At 40.7% G+C, this 21,126-nt stretch overlaps 1 protein-coding gene across 4 annotated transcripts in view; it reads right to left on the bottom strand.

Annotated features, from left to right (window-relative positions):
* Positions 1-201: 201 nt before the first annotated feature.
* The window catches only part of LOC119726437 (phosphatidylinositol 4-phosphate 3-kinase C2 domain-containing subunit beta-like), a 43,691-nt gene continuing 22,766 nt past the window's right edge, over positions 202-21,126 (bottom strand). For 3 of the 4 annotated variants that reach the window (XM_038198093.1, XM_038198121.1, XM_038198102.1), the window contains 16 exons: positions 20,424-20,518; positions 19,688-19,868; positions 18,712-18,813; positions 17,385-17,477; positions 16,584-16,713; positions 15,184-15,320; positions 14,057-14,226; positions 13,697-13,853; positions 12,133-12,242; positions 11,200-11,322; positions 10,287-10,362; positions 9,370-9,612; positions 7,421-7,505; positions 5,133-5,159; positions 1,328-1,581; positions 202-738 (listed from right to left, as the gene is read on the bottom strand). In XM_038198093.1, coding sequence (XP_038054021.1) covers positions 556-738; positions 1,328-1,581; positions 5,133-5,159; positions 7,421-7,505; positions 9,370-9,612; positions 10,287-10,362; positions 11,200-11,322; positions 12,133-12,242; positions 13,697-13,853; positions 14,057-14,226; positions 15,184-15,320; positions 16,584-16,713; positions 17,385-17,477; positions 18,712-18,813; positions 19,688-19,868; positions 20,424-20,518 — 2,166 coding nt within the window. In that variant the 3' untranslated portion in view covers positions 202-555. The remainder of the gene's footprint in view (positions 739-1,327; positions 1,582-5,132; positions 5,160-7,420; positions 7,506-9,369; positions 9,613-10,286; positions 10,363-11,199; positions 11,323-12,132; positions 12,243-13,696; positions 13,854-14,056; positions 14,227-15,183; positions 15,321-16,583; positions 16,714-17,384; positions 17,478-18,711; positions 18,814-19,687; positions 19,869-20,423; positions 20,519-21,126) is intronic. The other variant, XM_038198111.1, reaches the window with a different exon arrangement.

The following is a 21,126-nucleotide window of genomic DNA, read 5'->3' as shown; positions in this document are numbered from 1 at the left end:
CCTTGATTTCGTCCCAAGCTTTGGCTTCAACTCTGGTTCCACAATCGTTCAGTAGTCCTTTATATCCAATTAAAATGCAAATAATCTACATTTGCCCATATAATGAAAACATCAGATCTAGCTAATGTGACACATGGATCCACAATGAGCCAAGGTCCTTCCCCCTCCCCCCTCCCCCCCCAAAAAAAAAAAAACCCCAAAAAAACAAAAACAGGGCTTCACATCACCAGAGGCCAAAGCTACCATGAACCAAAGGTTTGGTTCTTGCGTCTCCCTGGCCTCGTCTTCTAGCTTGTAGGAAAGTTAAACATTGAATGAAGCCAAAGCTGGAATGAAACTCAGGTTTCACAAACCTCCATAGCCTGTTTTTTAGGTCTCACTAGTCAAGCTTTGTACCAAGCTTGTATCAGACTATTTCTCCACACTCGAGTCCAGGCTAGATATGGGGATGTCAATCCCTCCAAGGAAGTTGTTTTCTGTGAGATAGTCCAAGTCCCAGGAGGTGAGTCAAAGCTCGAATGAATCTAGGTTTTACAAACCTCCCTAGCTTGGTTTTTAGGTCTCCTTGGGCAGGTTACCTAGCTTGTACCAGGATACTTTCTCCACACTCAAGTCCAGGCTAGATATTGGGATGTCAATCCCTCCAAGGAAGTTGTTCTCTTTCAAATAGTCCGAGTCCCAGGCAGTGAGGCGGACGGTGCGTTTCAGGACCTCGTTCCAGGGTAGGTAGTACACAAGCTGAGAAAGTACAATAACCCAGAACTTCAGAATACAATTTACAAACTACAAGCTAAAGAATCATTTGAATACCATGACTCGAGGGGAGTCAGGTTGGCGTAGCGGTACTTTCCTCGCCTTCCACCGCTATGACCCGGGTTCGAATCTCGCCTGGGCCAATATGTGGATTGGGTTTTCAGTCCCTGCCTGATTCCGTGGGTTTTCCCCAGAATATTCTTCTGGGCTTTTCCTCCCACCTCTAAAACTGTAATTTCTTCTCATTGTCTTCTCTCCACAGGTTTCTTCAGGCTTGCGAGCTACAGTGCCTAGGGCGCTTTTGAGGAATCCTTGGTTTCATTACCAGAAATGATTAATAATAATAATAATAATAATAATAATAATTTAAATCATGGATGGAAGCTGGATTCTTAAAGCAATTTAAAGTTAACAAAGCCTGGTGAATATATCAGAAAACCTAAAGCTTAAGTTTATTTGAAGTCTATATATCTTTTTTTGTTGATTGTGCATGTTAAATTTAACGTTTGATTTGGCTTCGCATTCAAAGCATCGACAGATTGGGAAACTGTCAACATTGGGCTTGACGGCTCACCATCTCATTGTACGTGGGATTGGACGTCTTCTTCTGCACCCTAGTCTTCCTCTTGGTCTGTTTGTGAGGGTCCGGCAGAAGGTAGGTCTTGATGTAAGGGTCCGGTTCACTTTTGTCCAGAGCCAGAAGGTCTTTGGCGTGCCGGACCATGATCATCAAGGCGTTGTTGCGGTAGTGGATGGCTAGCTGGACCCGGCCCGAAACCTCGCCAGGTGCGACCGAGGGCTCGGTTGTGTCCGTCGTAATAGGATCATCTGTAGAATGGACATATCGATTAACCCTAACAGAACTCAACCATCAAACCCCAACAGCATGTTTTGTTGGAATCTGTCAGGATGGATACAGTACCCCTAAACTGACAGTCTTTTACATTGGGTTGGTACACCTTCAGAATCAAAGTCAGAAATATGTGTGTGCAGTTTCCCATATGGTGTTGGAATTTGCCAGGTTTGGTATGGTTCCTGGTATTAAATCAAGCTTGGGAGTTAGGGTTAATGTTAAGGTTTGCAACTGGACAGAAGTAAACTGGAAAGTTTGGATGATGTTTGCAGATACACATTGTGACTATAGGCTGGTTCACACTCGGCATGGAAGAAAATATAAACACGAATGTGATGTCACTTCAAGTTTTATTTTCAAGTTGAACAAAGACATTGACTGGAGCGGGGTTTGAACCTGGGACATCCGGATTGCCAAACGCTCTGGTGCTCTACCAACTGAGCTATCCAGCCCTCCATGCAGTGGCGGCGGAACGGGTTTGAAACTGGGGGGGGGGGGGGCATCACCAAAAAGGGGCACTTGCTCAGCATTTTTTTTGGGGGGGAGCACATCCGTGCTGAAAGGTCAACACGTACTTTTCACCAGACACTTGGCCTCCCTAAAATCAAATAGTGTGTGTGTGTGTGTGTGTGTGTGGGGGGGGGGGGGGGGGGGGGGGGGGGGGGGGGGCGGGACGACCTTCCAACATAGGGGGCGCTAACTATGCATTATGTGCCCATTTTCAGGGCATACTGTATGGGTTTGGGGGCTTGGTTTTCATATTCCTCATTTTATATCAAAACTATCTATACCATTATATTGGGAAATGGTTACTTCTAAGAAATAGTAAGATACTTTAAGGGCATTGTTTAATCTCGAGGGGGCACTTTTATGGACGAGGGGGCACATTTATGGTCGCAAAAGGGGCACTTGGGGAAATCTGGGGGGGGGGGGGGCAAATGCCCCCCCAGCCCCCCTGGTTCCGCTGCCCCTGGCAGTTCAGTTTGTCAATGTCTTTGTTCAAGGGGCGCTAGTCAGAAGCCATTAACCCGTATATGCCGTGTAGCCGGGGACCACGACCAAAGTCATGATGCTAGCAACATTAAATAATGCTGCAAACCTATGAAACAGCCAACACGGATCACTTTCGAGTTGTGATGGAAGATTAACAATGGTTGAACACATTTTGAATTTTAACACCAGTAAATTTCATGGCAAAAAAACTATCAGGGGTAAACACTTCTGTCTTTTTCTCAGCACCGTGTCTCTTAAGTCTTAATTAATAATGTGAGTTGCTTCAAAGGGTGCACACAACATGTATATCTGCAATAGGGCTGTGCTCAATATACCAAATATTCTTTTATCAACCTAATATCCAAATAGACATTTTTCGTTTTACATTCCTAAATCAGGCTGGGCGTTGTGGCCTGCGCCTGTAATCCAGCTACTTTGGAAGCCGGGGTTGGTGGATCACTTGAGTTCGGGGGTCCTGTCCATCACTTTTATATTCATAAATGTTAGCGATCTCGAGATGGTGAAAAACACCAATCATGTTCTTTTAGTTGTATAAAACACATGGTTTTATTGTTTATCATATGCCACACTTGTGTTGATTTGAGGGTTTACATGAGGAATATTAGTTCAAATCTCTGCTTTACATTTTGTAAATTCAGTCAAAGGTCAGCCATTCTGCAACCTGTTCTTTATAAGCTCTTTGTCAATTTTCAACAAGCGTGGCCGCACACAATCCCAAATGGCGGGTACGTTTAGGCTGATGCATGTTTAACTTGATCAGTGCCTTTACAAAATCAAATACTCGAATACTCGAGCAAATCCAAATCGGAATAATCAATTATTAAATTATTCAAAGATGCACAGCCCTAGTCCTGGGCCCAATTTCAGGGCAATTATCACACGACTGTCAGCAAACTCAGCCTCCGTATAGTTCACGAAGACCATAAGCATTAGGCACAAAAGCAAACAAACTTCGAAGACAGATGAAATGGTTGTCCACACCAACTTCTTGCTGTTATGACCAGTTTGGTAAAGCAGTTTGCAGCAGCCTGTCAACTCAAACCATTTAGCTAAGTGATTTGGTATCAAATTTGTTGTGGGTTAATAATGTGTTGGGTTTATTACTACAGGGTGAGTCTAAAAAAGCAGAACCCAATCCCAAAACAATATATTTCATCCAAAATGCCATTTCAAGAATCGTCGTCACAATTGTCCTCAAACATCAACAGTGACAAAACCTCAGTTTAAAAGTGCTGTAAAGATATTCAACGAAGTCCTTTTAAAGGCCCGTCTTTTAAAAAAAGTGGATTTTATAAATCATATTGTTTGCCTAGGCAGGGTTGTTAATAAAGATATTGTGTACTACAGATGTTGACAGTTGTTGAAAAAGGTATTCTGTGTCATTTTCTTTGTTGTACCCAACAATCAGAACACACAATAAATTGCCTTTTTTTTGGATGAAACAGGTTTTAGGGTCATTGCGTTTAAAATAGTGATGTTCTTTAAACGGATTGATCAATTTAAAAAAAATATTTCATCTAGTAAAATTAATATTTTTGGTGCTACGTATTTTAAAATATGAAATATATTTTTTGGAAATTGGGTACCGCTTTTTTTGACTCACCTTGTATCAATGGCAGTGACACTGACTGGTTAGAATACTGATTACTTTTACTGAATGTATGAAGTAGTTTGAATTGGGGTAAGTCTTTTTAAAGCCAGATTAATAATATGGATTAATTATTATTATTATACTGTGGTTGCAGGGATTAAGACTTACATAATATAAATGGTTTAGTGACAAACAATCTGTATGTCAATGGTATGCTGACTTTAAACTATTCTCAATTGTTAATGTGATTTTAAAGTTTTGAGATCTGAGTTGCAAATTAGTAAAGCAACAAAAGGTTTGAAGACCATTTTTCGGGACGTAAAACATGTAAAATGGGCACAAGACTTTCAATTTTTTTTTTTTGCCATTAGCTCCACCATTCTTGAAAGACTAAATTCGCCAAAAACTTAACAAAATGATGTTTTGGAAAAAAGTACAATAATGTTAAGTTTTTCAAAAATTCCATGAGAAATAGTTTCATTTTAACGAGGTTGCTGCGAATTCAAGAGATACTGTAGTTGCAGCAAAGCATACATATTCACACTGCATAAACACTAAATGGCCACTGTAGCCAGTCAGTTGATGGTTACAACTTGGACACGTGGCACAAGTTGCAATGCACATATACAGCATGCTGGCAAACACCTTCAGATCACTGTTAAATTCCCAGAGTTTTCCCTGATTTTGTGTATTTTTCCCCCAAAACTCCCCAAGTTTTCCCTGACTGGAAAAATGGAAACTCCTTTTCAAGGTTTTTCCTGATTTTCAGAGTGGCAGGGAACCCTGCTTTTATGTAGCACAACCCAGAAAATCTAATCTTAGTTGAAAAAAATGGCAGCAAGCAGGTTGATAATAAGTATGGAAAGTGAAGGATTTATGGCTGAAATGATGGATTTTTTTTCGGTTGGTGTCTTATCTCACCCGACTCAGTTGGAAACAAAGGCGTATCTGTGAACAGCAAACAGGTTATTAGCAATGAAAAAAAGGTTAAAGGTCACAAAGAGGTCACAAGAGGTCACACAAACAAATGGGCAGGCAAAACTCCCCCCCACACACACACACATCCACCAAATGGAAGGTCCTGCATGATACAAGGGACATTATGGACCAACATTTGAACAAAATTACAGCTAACACTTGCACAAGCCACAAAATTTATCGATACCGTAGCAATCTCCTGACAAATTTCATCTGATCCTGTCAAGACTATAATTCACAGCAACGGAATGCGTGCCGTTCTTAGGTCCAAAAACCAATCTTGAAATGAAAAAGATATCGATGACCCCTCTGCCCTTTGGCTTAATCCCATCTGCTCCCATTCCCGTCCCGAACAAAATGATCTCAACTTTGGAAGAAAGCCTGTGACCTCTCCAACGCACTCACAGTGTGTCAATAAAACAACCCGCCAAATATTGGAGGTTGGATTTGCGGGATGTGTTGACTGTGGTCTGTGACAGGCAGTGGTTCGGTCGACTGCATATATTAACGACAGCGGGCATGGATAGGATAGGAACAGAGGATTACGTCTGCTCATGAAAATGCGAGGTACAATTCTCAATTACTTCTTCCACGGAATACAAAATTGCCTTCGCATGACTAACATGAAATGTTTGAACCTCAGACATTACAACTGATGAGGATATTCTCCTTTTTCCGACAAACTGGAATTTTGAACTTCACATATTTGCTGAATGCACATTCTATGGCTAACGTCTAACCAGAAATCAAGGGTTTTGGGGGTTTTGGGGGCTTTTACATAGTTTACATAAAACCAGAATGTAACACACTTTCTTAAATTAAGGAAAATAATCATTCAAAAAAATTCAACTCAAAGTAATATATTCGGACTTGCATGAATAAAATATAGGTCATTTTAGGAAAATAGATGCATATTTTTTCTTTGGAGGGAAATCTTTAAAAAAAATTTTTTAAAAACCATAGAAAATCAAATGGAGAAAATCCTGCACTATCCGCTCTGCTCATAAGTACCCCCTCACAGGCACAGAAAGTACAGTTGGGGGTGACCGAACGACGCCATCTTGCCTGACTGCAATTATTTTGCCGCGGACCGCGGCCACTGCATGTACCTCACAGTACATGCACATAGTATAGTACAAATCCCCTGGTGTACGTGTGTCACACACAAGGAACAGTGCGTGCGCGTCAACCAGCAAAATGTCTGTGTCCCGTCCGCCCATGGGACGTCGTTGCTAGGTAAAAGGGCGCCCTCTTTTGTTGCCGCACGGAGCCCATATCTTGTATACGTTGACATAGTCTGTAATAATGTTGTGATATAGCACTTCAAGCCAATTTTCAGATTTACTGATATTTGTAATCCGTGATATATCTACTACACACATTCTAAAGAAATTGTGTGAAATATCGTGGAAAAAAGTGTTTTTAAGAAAACACAGTTGGTATCTTTCATTTACATGTACATGTACATACAAAACTACACAACTCGGAACTGTAAGATCATTTTCTCAGTATTTACTTTTTAACATGACGATAAATGCGAACTTTAAACAGCCATAACCTGTCAACAGAATGTCCGATTGAAGTGCAACAAACAGTATTGTAAGGAGCATTTATTCTCTTTTAATCATACCCCCAAATCCTGACCTCTGCCCAGTTCTGTCTCATTCTCCCAGAATAAGACAACTCTTTCAGAAACATAGTAAAAATTAAAAAAATACATTCTTTAAATTAGCAACATGTTTAAAAGTTCCACCACCACATTAATTTCAAAAAGATTATATCCAAAAATAACACCAAAAAAATCTGGGGTAAGTGGCATTTTTTAAAAAAAATTAATTGTAAAAGTGGGGTTGAAGAACTCCAAAAAGCAAAGGAATTGAGATACAGAATAGATCAAATAAACCACACAGGGAAACTGACAAGGTGCATTACAATAACTTTCAAAAAGTTGAATAAAGAAATGGACTGAAGTGGGTTTGAACCTGCGACCTCCGGATTGCCATTCCTGTGCTCTACCAACTGAGCTATCCAGCCCTATGATGGCTGCTCCCCATTTTGTAAAAGTCTAAAGACACGGGGAAAATGGGGAACCGCCAACGTGAGGCTGGATAGCTCAGTTGGTAGAGCACCGGAACGGCAATCCTGAGGCCGCAGGTTCAAACCCAGCTGCAGTCAATTTCTTCGTTCAACTTTTAAAAACACAAAATTATGAATTACTTTTGATTACTTACTCTTTAATTTGACGCTTTTGTGCGCAAGGTGGGCATCCTTTTCGTCTCTCAGTGAAGGGTGGAAGAACGTGTACACAAGATCACACTGCACGAACAATAGGAAAGAAAAAATAATATTTAAAGCCTACTTCTGTTAAACCACAAATACCACCTATTTTTTTTTTATTATCGGACTCACAGTGACAAGACATGCATACTAGATAACCATTCTCTTTGTAATCGACTGATTCATTAAAAGGCCCATGCAATGTAATTGTTTTAATGCAGTCTTTGAAAATGAACCTTTGTGTCCCATTTAACCATGTTAACCTCATTTTCAATTTTCATTTGGCCATTTTTAAGAATATTGTGGTGACTTTTGGTTTTTATGCTAATGCAAATGTCCATTATTATGAGCAAAACTGTGATGTCATTCCAGGCAGAAACCTCAATGTTACAGCTATTTTCAGCACAGAAAGTGGCTGGAATTTTGGATATTTTGCTGTCATAGATTTTCTTTTCTTGGGTGATTTGTTGTTTTGTCATGGCAGTAAGCCAATGAGCAATTCTTTTTCACAAATGTTTTCAATGGGCAGATTTGAGTTCATCAACAGAAAACCCCTAAACTGAACAGTGTCTTCCTGAAATGATATCATAGCAACACCGCCCTCAGTTTCCACATCTACTTCTACATTGACACTTGGCAAAGTCCCCACATCGGGATATCAAAACCAAGGTTGTGCCAAGGTTGTTCGGAATAGCATGGAACATTTTTAAATGTTTAAGGAAGTGCACTTTTCAATAAAATTTACCAAAAAGGGATGTCAAATAGTTCTCAAACATTTTAAGAGGAGTAGAAAGTTGCACAAAATTTGTCCCTAAGAAAAATTTATTGCATGGATGTTTGCCTCTCCAATGAACATTGCATGTTCAAACCACATGCATGCACATATTAATCAGATATTAATCACGGCTGGGATTTGTCATCACGGGGCATGGCTGATATGGATCGTTCTATTGTTGAAGGGTATTTATTATTGGATTAAATTAGAAAAAATAATCAACTGAGTTGCGAAATCAATCGTCGGTCGCACCAAAAAGTAACGTGTGTACAAAGAGTCCATAGACGACCCGTCACTTCGACGAAATTTACAAAGCACGTACAGTAAAAAATACACCTTGCAGTACAAAAGTTGCTCTGACAAATGTGGTAAACGGTCAGTAAATTTGCAACGTCTGACCACAATTATAACCTACAGTCATGCAACTGGGAAGTTAGAAAAAACGAGAAAACTCCTAACCACATGAGACTCTGTACAGTGTTTTTCAATTTGTAATGGCATTCATGAGAAGTCAAAAATGAGGAAATCAGCGGATCCGAGGTAAATTTGCGTGCCCGAAACTATGGTGTATGCACAGCATCTATGGTGATAGTATTCCAAGGGTTTGCATGTACCGATAGTACAGGAATAGAGTGCCCAAATGAAAAAAAAATACACAATAAAGAAACCCAATGCCAAACATGCCAAAATTCAAATCTTGGAAGTTGCTGTTGAGATTGTTTATAAATGCCCGCTCGATAATACTACCGCATGGCCACATCAATACAGCAAGATACAAGTGTGTACAGTGAGCTTTATAGATTTACGGTGCAAAGTACAAAGGTCCGCACCATAGTACTACTGCATCGGCACATCCATACAGCAAGATACAGTGTGTACAGTGAGCTTTATAGCTTTACAATGTGTACTGTGGCTTTCGCGAGCATAACTGTTTGTTTTCCCATATGGTCTAATTCTTAATTTCAAAAATTCCTAACAAATGACTTCAAAACCTTTCTTTTTCATTGTCTGAAAAGTACCGTAACTAAGTAATTTGTTAAGTTGCTTATGGGTACCCGATCCCATAATCTGGAACCAGTTCCTGACATTAACGGTTGGGTACTCGGCTACCCGGTTCTTTTTTCTTACCTGTGAGACTTCCGGCGAGAGCACAAACAGATGTCTCAGGAACAGGTCCAGCTCATTGCGTCGTTTCTCGGCGACCTGTTTGACGTGCGTCCGGCCGACCAGGGGTCCGGAGCGCAGATTGAAGATGCGCGCCTGCGGTTGGATGACGGCGAGTTTCTGGGCAAACTCACTGAACTCGCTGTAGCGACGGAATATGAAGGAAGGGACGGTGGAGCCCTCGCGCAGAACGCTGACGATATACACCTGCGACAAGGGGAGAACATTTTAACATTGAATGAACAAATTGACTGGAGTGCGGTTTGAACCTGCGACCTCCGGATTGCCGTTCCGGTGCTCTACCAACTGAGCTATCCAGCCCTATGTTGGCGGTTCCCCAATTTATCAATGACTTTGTTCATGGGGGAAAAATTGTTAGCTCAAGGGTATTTGCAAATTGACTTTCGTTCCTGGCTTTTGCTTTATGCGTTTTTAGACCAGCCTTTTAAAACAGCCTCAGAGTACTTATTATACAAACAATGAACGTTCGTGAGTGCAATGGTAAGAATAATTTCATGAGGTGACAAATGGAATGTTCCATTCCACGAGGCAAAGTCAAGTGGAATGGAACATTCCATTTGTCACCAAATGAAGTTATTCTTTCCATTTCACGAATGTGAAACCCACCAATCAGATCATGGGGATTTATTCAGGCGTCGTACATGTATAAAGTTTTTTGTGGCGTACGATGGAATGGGCATTGGGGAGATGTCAATTTCATATCGGGTTTTGCCCTTCACCAACATATTAAGTACTGTACATACTAAGTGTTGTTCAAGACAAACTTCCAAAGTTTTTGTCATGTAGGACTCGAGCCCGAGACCACCTGCTTAGCTTGTGCAGATGTCTTGACCACCGATGGTACTGATTGCTATACTTACATAGTATTTGCCATCTTCATATCTCTTCTGAATGCCAAACATTGAAGCAGTGGTTATTTTACCATCCATGGCCATCCTACGCAAAGAGAAAAACAATTACATAGATGAATATGCTTGATTATCTCTACATGTAGATATAATTCATGTTGATGGAGTGGTGTCAGATCTCTAGTACAGTAGTGCACAGCAAGAATGTTTCCATGGCAGTTGAGTGCCTTGAAAAAAATCCTGACGCGAACATTTTCATAAAGTAGGGGACACAAAAACAAAAGGCACCAGTGTTGTAATGTGTAGATTCTGTTCCTTAACCACTTTGCGCCGGGATTATTTTTGCCAAAAATGTTGATTTTCGAAAAAGGCAAAATTTTCCAGCCAACTTCTGATATACAGCCAAACGCCACAAATACTGATTCGCAAGAGTCATTTAAACAGTATTTGTACGATACTTCTTGCCAAAACCTCATATGTTTCAACACTCTGGGGTGTGCACTAGAGCGTACATTGTACAACAATAGGCAATCTTGACGTCTTAACCCGTCAGCTGTGCCTGTGTATAAAAACAGCCAGTGCGTGTTATCACGTCCACCGACGCTAACTGGTTAAGATTAGGGCCTCAAAGATGGATTTCATGTGAGAAACTTATTACAAGGTGAACAGAGGATCACTGCTTTATCCATGAGGTTTTCAAACCTTGGTTTCATTCCAGTTTGACTACAGGGGTCAGTATTATTATTTCGGGCCCCCATGTGAGTCCTTCTAGCCGGACACACTAAATCAAAGTTGGGAATGTTTTTCCAAATAGGTAATGTTCCAACATGATGTTTAAACACTGAGATGTAGCCACAGCTGGGGATGTAGCCAAGATTTGCAAAATGGCCCTAGCCTTTGGCAGTGTCTACCGCACACTGCTTACGTGTATCTCTTGGGCGCAAAGGAGAGTTCCAGGCTGCTGGCTCCTGAGAAGCTATGGTGAGCCAAGTTGTGGATGAAGAAGTTGATCTGGGTGGATTTGGAACCTAGACTTGCCTCAATCAACCTAGACAAAAGAAAATTACAATCGGTGATAATTTTGTCTACGGGAGAGTTGACAATGGTAATGGACACAAATTTGCCCCAAAAATATGAAAATTCTGTTGATTCAAGGAACAAGAACACACAAAAAACTGAAGCAGGTTATTTAAAAAACTAATCTGTTGAACTTTCAGTTCAGTAGAAATCATGATTTTTGAAAAAAGGGAAAATTCATCTTAGTTTTTCTCAATGCCAAAGCAAGTTTTCCGTTGAAAGCCCACCCAGTTCCAAAATGTTCATTTATACATTTTGACTTAAGTGCTGAAAGTGAGCCCTCAGGTCGATTGAGGTTCTGTTCGGTTTGGTTCGGAAATGTTATCCAAACATTGGTTTGGTTTGGGTTTAGCAGCAAATTTGAAAGTCAAAACGAGTTCCTACGGGAGTATACTGGTTTCATGCAATGCATAATAAACCTCTTTTTAATAGTAGCTTTTTGTAGGACCCAGTCCCGTGCCAGAATAAACAAAAAATTAGTGATTTTTTTCGCACAAAGTGCAAAATTTGAAATGAGAGTTGAATTGCGTACATACCTGCATGGTGCAAGTTTTGGTTATTTTGTTGCCCAATTAAAAAAACACGGCTATAAAAATAGTGTTTTCTAACATCTCAATTGAACAATTTGGTTCGGAAGCACTATGTTTGGCAAATGTTAGTTTGGTTCGACGGTTCGGTTGCAGTATTATTTCGATCCTCTTGTGATGATCGAAAGTTCGTCACTCAGGAAAATAATTCTCATTTGCAGATTATATTTGGTATTTGTAAGAGCTTGTTGTACCTTGTTATCATGGTTGTCGCTTCCATATCGCTAGCCTTGGGTTTGAGGGCATTCTGTACGTGGTTCAAATCTTCAGGCTTGGAGAGTTGGCTTATGCCAGCATTCAACATCTAACAGAGAAAAAAGAGAGGAAAATTATCTGAAGGAACAAAATTCACAGAGCTACTATCAAGAGCAACAGCTAATCCACTACTGGTTATTCCCCAGCTAAAGCCAATTACTGGAGAGAGGCATGTGGGAGTAAAGCGGCTTGCCCATGGACACCACATTTGACTAGCAGCTGGATTCAAACCCCTGACCCTCTAATAATGGGTCACATACCCTAACCCCTTTCCCACACTAGCTCGGTTCCCCAGTTCATCACTGGTTATTCCCCAGTTAAAGCCAATTAATTGAGAAAGGCACGTTGGAGTAAAGTAGCTTGCACAAAGATACCACATTTGACCAGCAGCTGGATTCGAACCCCTGACTCTCTGATAATGGGTCACATACCCTGACCACTTTCCCACACTAGCTTTCCCAGTCCATCACAGGTTATTCCTGAGCTAAAGCTAATTATACTCCCACGTAGAGAGGTATGTGGGAGTAAAGAGGCTTGCCCATGGACACCACATTTGACCAGCATTTGAATTTGAACCCCTGACCCTCTGATCACGAGTCACAAACCCTAACCCCTTTCCCACACTAGCTCAATTCCCCAGTCCATCACTGGTTATTCCCCAGCTAAAGCCAATTGATAGAGAAAGGCACGATGGAGTAAAGTGGCTTGCCCATGGACAGCACATTTGAGCAGCAGCTGGATTTGAACCCCTGACCCTCTGATCATGGGTCATACACCCTTACCTATTTCCAACACTAGCTTCCCAAGTTCATCACAGGTTATTCCTGAGCTAACACAAATTATACTCCTGAGTAGAGAGAGAGAAATGTGGGAGTAACGTGGCTTGCCCATGAACACCACATTTAACCAGCTGCTGGATTCGAACCCCTGACCCTCTGATCATGGGTCACAAACCCTAACCACTCTCCAACACTCCTTTAACACAAAAAATGTAAGTGATATTCTTTCCAGGCCGAAAAGATTGAAAAAAATATCAGCATGATGTCAGCCCATGGGCACCACATTTGATCAGCAGCTGGATTCGAACCCCTGACCCTCTGATCATGGGTCACGAACCCAACCACTTTCCCGCTTTCCTAGTCCATCACAGGTTTATTTCTGAGCAATCACCAATTATACTTGAGTGGAGAGAGGCATGTGGGAGTGGACAGGCTTGCCCATGGACACAACCTTTGACCAGCAGCTGGATTTGAACCCCTGACCCTCTGATCATGGGTCACAAACCCTAACCACTCTCCAACACTCCTTTAACACAACAAATGTAAGTGATATTCTTTCCAGGCCAAACAGATTGAAGAAAATATCAGCATGATGTCGGCCCATGGACACCACATTTGATCAGCAGCTGGATTCGAACCCCTGACCCTCTAATCAGGAATTACAAACCCTAACCACTTTCCAACACTCCCTCAATCTTCCAAACACTGCAAGTGATTTTCTTACCAAGCCGAAAAGGTTGAAGAAAATATCAGCATGATGTCGGACGAGATTGAAAGCCGCTGAGCACAAGTCCACAAAGTTCTGGAAGTTACTGCTCTGTTTCTCACCACCATTGATGACGTAAGCCATCTCGGGCGTCAAAACAAAGGGGGTACGGTCCCTGAATCAGACAAGTTTTGGAGAAAGAAAAATTACCTTTTTTATAAAAAGGGGACAGGGAATCTAGAAAATCTGATTTACTGAGTGAGTTTGATGATGGACAATGGTCAGAAGTGTTTTACTCGAGTAATTTTTCCAGTGTTGTAGTACTTTTACTTGGTACTAATTCAACTAATTATTAATTATAACTAAGATAACCCTTACCTCTTTATGCTCCCAAACATTTGTGCGTTGCCAAGGAACTTCCCGAAGTCAATGTGGAACATGTGGCCCGTCCTTGTCACCATGATGTTGTCATTGTGTCTGTCACCTATACCGAGAACATAAGTTGCCACGCAGTAACCGGCACAGGAAAAAGTGAAATTCTCAACCGCCTGTAAAGACCAAACAAGGAAAAAAAAACATAAACAAAAAAAAGTGAACATTTTTGTAATAATTTGTGGGTGACGTGAATCAAAACTCAGTTCCTATGTCTTGATATGGGTTAGACTTGATGGCAAGTCGTTAGATGGTCGTATTTTATCCGTGAACTTCAGTCGAACTCCATCAGCGCTGCTGGTATAAGACTAGTACGTAATCAGCCAGGTTGCGACAAATCTAACGACTTTACAATCACGTTCCCACACTGTTATTCATATATGCAAGCAGCGCAATACATATGCAGTACATTTTTGCAGTGAGATCCAATCAGGCACTGCTATGCAAATGGGGACTCGTTCATTCCGTTACATGGGGAGTTCTTCTTAATACGTCAGGGACATGTTTGACACGTTGTAGCGTCCTTCACAATTCAGCTTCTCAGCTGTGAGTAAGGATGACTAGCCGCCCAAATAGTTAATTATCATTATTTTGTTGGTACCATTGTAGGCCCATTCCATAAATTTGGGTCCATTTTTGTGTGTCCCTGTTACATTTGATATAAGATTTTGTAAATTCAGGACACATTCTTTTATGCCTTCTATCTCCAAGAGTGATTATGTAATGCCAAGTACCTGCCAAACAAAACAAAAATAGTGCTACAATGCAAGTCAATTTTAATGCTACTTGCATGGCAAATTACACAGGTCAGGTGTAACAGGGACACAAACTGTCACTTTTTTTTGGCCCACAAATTTATGGAATGACCCAGTATCTAGCTGTGTGATTTCGCATTCTTATTTCAAAGAGTGAATTTTGACGTAAAACCTGCTCAGATTTGAGAAAAAAAATATTAAGTGATATCTGACAAAATTCTGGTCAGATGTCATGGATGTTGGTGCATTCTTCATGTATTGGCAGACTGCAATATGTGTACCGTTTCTTGCCGAGTTTCAATTTTAGGCTTTATGTACCTTTTGGTAGTCTAGCTCCGTTGGGTTGTGTTTTTGCAGCCAGATGGCGAGGGGCTTGTCCTTGAATGATCCGGTCAGGCCGTGCTCTACTTGAATCTTGCGCATCGTTTCTGAGTCCTCAACAAGCTCAACCAAACCTAGAACAAAACCAAGAAGATTCATTTGAGATTAACTTGTGATTTACTTGTGTTTTGGTTGTGTTTGAAATGTGATTTGACTTGTGCTAGACTTGCGATGGACTTGTGATTGGCTTGTGACTGGCTTGTGTTTTGACTTGTGATTGACTTGTGTCTGACTTGCGATTGACTTGTGATTGACTTGTGTTTTGACTTGTGATTGACTTGTGTCTGACTTGCGATTGACTTGTGATTGACTTGTGTCTTACTTGTGATTGACTTGTGATTGTCTTGAGTCTATTTTGTAATTTGACTACTAATAAACTGTTTCAGACATGAGCCGAAACAGCTCTTGAATTCGTAAAAAAAAAAAAAATTCCCACTTCATTGGTATATTTATCATATCAGTATCATACCAGTATCATACAGAATCAAATACAAACTTGGCCTATTCGTGTACAAAATCCTCCACAACAATGCGCCGGAGTATCTCATCGACCTCATCCACCCGTACTCAACAGCACGCACCGGACTCCGCTCAAGTGAGCTCATGATGCTTCACGAGCCCAGGACCTCCACTCTGTGGGGTGACAGATCCTTTACTGCAGCGTCAGCCCGAGTGTGGAACCAACGCCCTCTGGCTATCAAATCATCTCCATCCATCACAACATTTAAGACAAACATAAAATCTCACCTGTACAAACAAGCTTACTCTCACAACACACAATCCTAACTTGACTTTCTCCTCAAGCGCCATGAGCGTTTTTTTTTTAGAAGGATACTGGTGCTTTACAAATGTTCTTTATTATTATTTTTATTATTTTTGTATTTTCTTTTACAAATCACTTTTGGCACTTTTATAGATCCGATCGAGTTTAATCTGTTCACAAACATAGACTACCGCCCAAAGATGACTGCCGAACATTGACGTGATCATGTGTTAAGTGCATTTTTCAAAGCCCGAGAATCTCAAGAAGTACAGGTCCAATTGTGCTGAACATTTGTGTGTACATAGACAGGGACATATTTTAGGTAAAAATTGAAGTGGAGTCATGAGGACATTATGATGTGATTTTTTTATTTGACTAGTGATTTGATTTGTAACGGTACGTGATCTGACTTGTTATGTACCTGTGACTAACTTGTGATTTACTTATGTTTCATTTTGATATATTGCAATGTGTCATCCCCTTAGCACTGCGGAAAAGGAAGAATTCACCAGTGATACCTAATCAATCAAACCATTTCAGTGAAAAATCTTGAAAAAGTTGAAACTCTTTCTACCTCTGTTGGGTCCCGTTGCCATGCAACTGAACGTAATCATTCTCAGATCCAGACCCTCGGACAGCCAGAGTTTATCCATGATGCGAATCATCTGCATCGTCAGCATGTCCTGTCGCATGTCTTCACCAGCCTACATTGTACGTAAGAATAAGATAAAAGCCAAAACTTAATGAGCAACTCCAACGATGAAGTGAAAACATAAATCAGGGTTTGACTTTAGCGGTAGCCCAGTACCCAACTGCTAGTCAAAACAGCGGCGGGCCAGTCAAACTATTCCATAAGTAGCCCGGCTGGCAAGTCAAAAATTATTGGGATACGGCAAAGATGAAAAGGGCAGGAAGAAATCAATCATTAAATTCAGATTGCACACGTGTATCAATTTGTGTCTAATTCTATTAACTGTTAAGGGTTAAATGATTAGATCTGTTTATTAAAAACACTGACAAGAATGCCTCAGGATACGAGTTTTACATGTATGCACATTGTTGTTTGTTAGACACTCTAAAAGAAAAACATGCAGGCTAGTAAAAATGCCCGCAGGCTAGTTAAGAGTCTGTTTCAGTAGCCAAACCCTGTAAATGACAATTGTAGTTTGTGTGAAACTTGTAAGTAAATACTCATATAAAACACAAAATAAAGTTTGAAAATCATGTAAAATTAGAAACAAATGTGTCAATTTGCTCAAATTTTCAGAAACATTCTGCGCTTGGAAATTTGATCTTGTTGACATAAGGCCAAAAGCCGAGGTAGAAGACAAAGAAAGAACTGCTCAAATATCCTCATTTTGTAAGGTTTACAAACCTTGAACATAACAGTCACATCGTCAGCCAGTGGATCAGCGTTATACAGAACCAACTTCAACGGCACGGTGAACGAGCTGTAGTAAGCACAATTCTGTGAAACAAAAGAAGAAAATAAAACTCAATATTATACAAATAATGAATGTTTGTGAGTGCAATGGTGAGAATATTTTCATGAGTTGAAAGACTTAATGTTCCATTCAACGAGGCGAATAATGGAATATTCTCACCGTAGCATGAATGCAAAACATTCATTATTTGTTTTATATAACATCCAAGAAGATCTTTGTCATTCGATTGGAGGATAAAACTTGAAGAACAAATAAAACTCACAAAATTGTATCATACCCACTACTTTTTTTCAGCTTGTTCAAGGCTAACAAAGGTTTAAAAGTGACATCATTGACAGTAACGAAAATTAACATTGTAAGTTCTTAAAACAATGCAAAAAAATCATCAAGGCAACTGCATGCTACAACGCATGATATGGTCTAAATACCGCAAAGATCGTATAGCGCCGGTTCGCTGCGCGTTGTAGCGTGCGCGCAGCGTGCAATAGATCAAAAGGGATGGGACGAAGATGCACGGTGAATGGAACCACAAATGCAGTTATGACGTAGGCCGTGCAATGGTTCGATTAATGAATGCCGCGTGAACTACAATCCTCCCATCAAATGACGAGAATTTACTTGGGTGTTATATAAAGGGGATTAACAATGAAATCAAACACAGCAATGATGATAAACTTAACTTTAAATGCGAACACATCCAAATAGGTACCAATTGATTGCCATTAAAACAATACATCCAACTTTGCTCCCCCACCCCCAAAAAAAAAATTGAAAAAAAGCAATAAGAGCAAGTTTTATAAATAACTATGATGAACCAAGTCCAGCATGTCCAATTGATTATTTGGCCAAGCCAACCAAGACTACCAATAGGTGTATCACTAGTTCCAGCGCATGTCATAATGTACATAGCGGAGAACGCCATGGTCCAGTGGTTACGGTGTTTGACTCTTGTACGAAGGTACGTGGGTTCGAACCCGGACAGGACATGGTGTTTGTGCCCTTGGGCAAGACACTTAACTACAATTGCCTCTCTCCACCCAGGAGTATGAATGGGTACCTGTGAGGGTCGAGGACCGATTGAGCGCTGATATCGGCTGCCGTGTGGTTCCATGGCCTGATGAACGGGGTAATAATTGGAAAGCGCTTTGAGATCGTTGATACGATGAAAAGCACTATATAAGCACAATTATTATTAATTATTATTGCTGTGCCATTGTGCTAGGCAGAGATTAAAAGATTATAATGCAAGTAGCTCACCTGTACGTTGATCCCCTTGACTTCCAGTGAAGGATTTGTCGGGACGTGCACGTGATCGTCAAGTTGTGCGGCTACGGTTTCGAGGCCCCCATGCAGTAACGACTGTTCACAAATCAGAGAACTACTGGTCAAAACCCATTCATAAAAACCCACTGCGGAATAGCCGACAGTGTTTCAAATTGTCGAGATTTCTTTTCAGGATGCTAGTCACAAGCTTTTTATACTTGGAAACGTAGCCATGAATCACTTCTAAAGTCAGGGTGCTGGATAGATGCTGCAAACCTGGGACAAACCAATTGGGATCACTCGGACAAGCCATAACTTGTCAACAGAATGTCCGAGTTGCCACAATAAGGAGCCGGATGGGAATTTCCCCATGTTTTCTTCCAAAAGGCTTTTTCGCGGGTTTTTCGTCCCGTAATCAGCGAATAGCAATACATTGTCTTGATGTTACAAGACAGATCCAAATTCTTTGTGTACACTGAATTCACCGTATAGTAAAGCCTGATACCGATGTTGTTTCACACTGTACATGTAGTTATAATAGTTTTACAATATATTGTATTTATAATATTTGCTTAACCATTATGCATTAATCAAATAATGCTTTTATCCCATTGTATTGTATTGTATTGTATTTGTAACATATTGTATTTGTATACATGTTTGCAGTCATCTTTTATTGCATGCCATGTAAGCAGGGCTCCAATGGAAACCAGTTTTAAACTGTTTGGGTATACCCTGGGTACAGAAATGTAATAAATAAATAAATAAATAAATAAATAAGTGCAACAAACAGTATTGTAAGAAGTTTTTTTCCTCTTTCCTCTTTGACCTCTGCCCAGTTCTGTCTCAGTTTGCAAGAACGCCTCACAAATACAATTTTTTTTCATACAAGAACAGACACAAAGGTTTCATTTATTTTTGTATCCCTTCCCATTTCCACCCCCTTTACATGCTAGGCTCCACCCCTTACCATCCTGCTCGCATCCTTGGCCGATTTCACCTGCTCAGCGATACTGTTGAGGTTCTCAATCAGAGCTTCTTGGAGCCTGAACTGCTGCCTCAGACCCTTAGAGCAGACGCTGAGTAACGCTCCTAGGATCATCTCAATCCGCTGCTTGTACTGCTGCTCACGAAGACTGTCCTTCAAACACCTGAAGAAAGACGAAAAACTCATCATTAATTATCTGATTATCCTCAATCACCAACCCATATCTCTTTAACCTGCACTTCTCTTTTCTTTATATCAACCTTCACTAATCATTGATTCCTAATCCTCACTTTAACTTTTTAAATATCATTAATCTCACCTGCTCATCCCATATATCATCCTTCACTAATCACTGATTCCTAATCCTCACTTTGATCTTTCTGAATCTCACTAATCTCACCCGCTAATCCCATAATTAATCCCTAACCCCAATCTTATTGATCCTCAAAAATGTCCTCACCTTTTTACCTTCTCTTCAATCCTAAACAAAAATCTCCTCATTTACCTCAATCACAAATCCCTTCACTAACCCCTCATCCTTAATCCTCTCCTTGAACCTCACTAATCTGATTGATCTCACTCATGAATCCATCACTCCCTGATGATCATTTATCCTTTCCATAATCCTAATTACAAACCTTATTCACAAATCCCATATGAAGTATCTAATCCTTAATCCATCTTAATCCACGTTAATCTTGACATTAATCTGACTCACCAGTACAGGAAGTGCGAGACCCTGATGCTCTGTATTGACCTCTCAATCAGGAATCGTGCAAGAGCTGAGTCGTGGTAGCTCTCATACTTCAGAGCCTATAAAGATAAAAATGGAAGGCCGTTACTTAGGCCAAAAAAAAAAAGTCTCCGGTTTCTGGTATGGAGCTTGCCCAAAAAGTGGTGCGGCGACGCGGCTTTTTTTTGTTTTTTTACCTGATTTTTTTGCTTCAAATGTCGGCTGATGACTGCAAATGGTGCCCGACTAAACTTAGTGCAAATATATGGGAGTCCAGAGAGGCCACATAAAGCTTATTCTCGACCATAACCCAGTCCAAAAACACGTTAAAATTGTGCAGCAGCAGGATTCCAGTCAAACCAGTGAGTTTGGCGGTTTTGAGACATCATCTTTCATTGAAAAAAAAACTTTTTCATTTTGCCGACGCACATGGCTACGGCGACGCGCGCATACCAGAAACCGGAGACTCTTTTTTTTGGGCCTTACGAACCCACACACTGTGTTTTTGACTAGGAACCTCTGTATGTAAAGTCTGTCACAGGCCAACATGGCCCATCAGGCCGGCGTTTATCTCAGAGAATATTTCTATTCCCCCTGGATGGGATGCCAGTCCATAGCAGGTTACTCCCCAGCTAATGCTGGTACCCATTTATACTCGTGGGTGGAGAAAGGCAAGTGGAGGGGAAGT

The sequence above is a fragment of the Patiria miniata genome, unplaced genomic scaffold (genome assembly GCF_015706575.1).
Source record: "Patiria miniata isolate m_02_andy unplaced genomic scaffold, ASM1570657v1 HiC_scaffold_1, whole genome shotgun sequence".
In the NCBI taxonomy this organism is placed as follows: Eukaryota; Metazoa; Echinodermata; class Asteroidea; order Valvatida; family Asterinidae; genus Patiria; species Patiria miniata.
The sequence above is the reverse complement of the archived record's forward strand: the minus strand, read 5'-3'. Positions and strand labels throughout refer to the sequence as shown.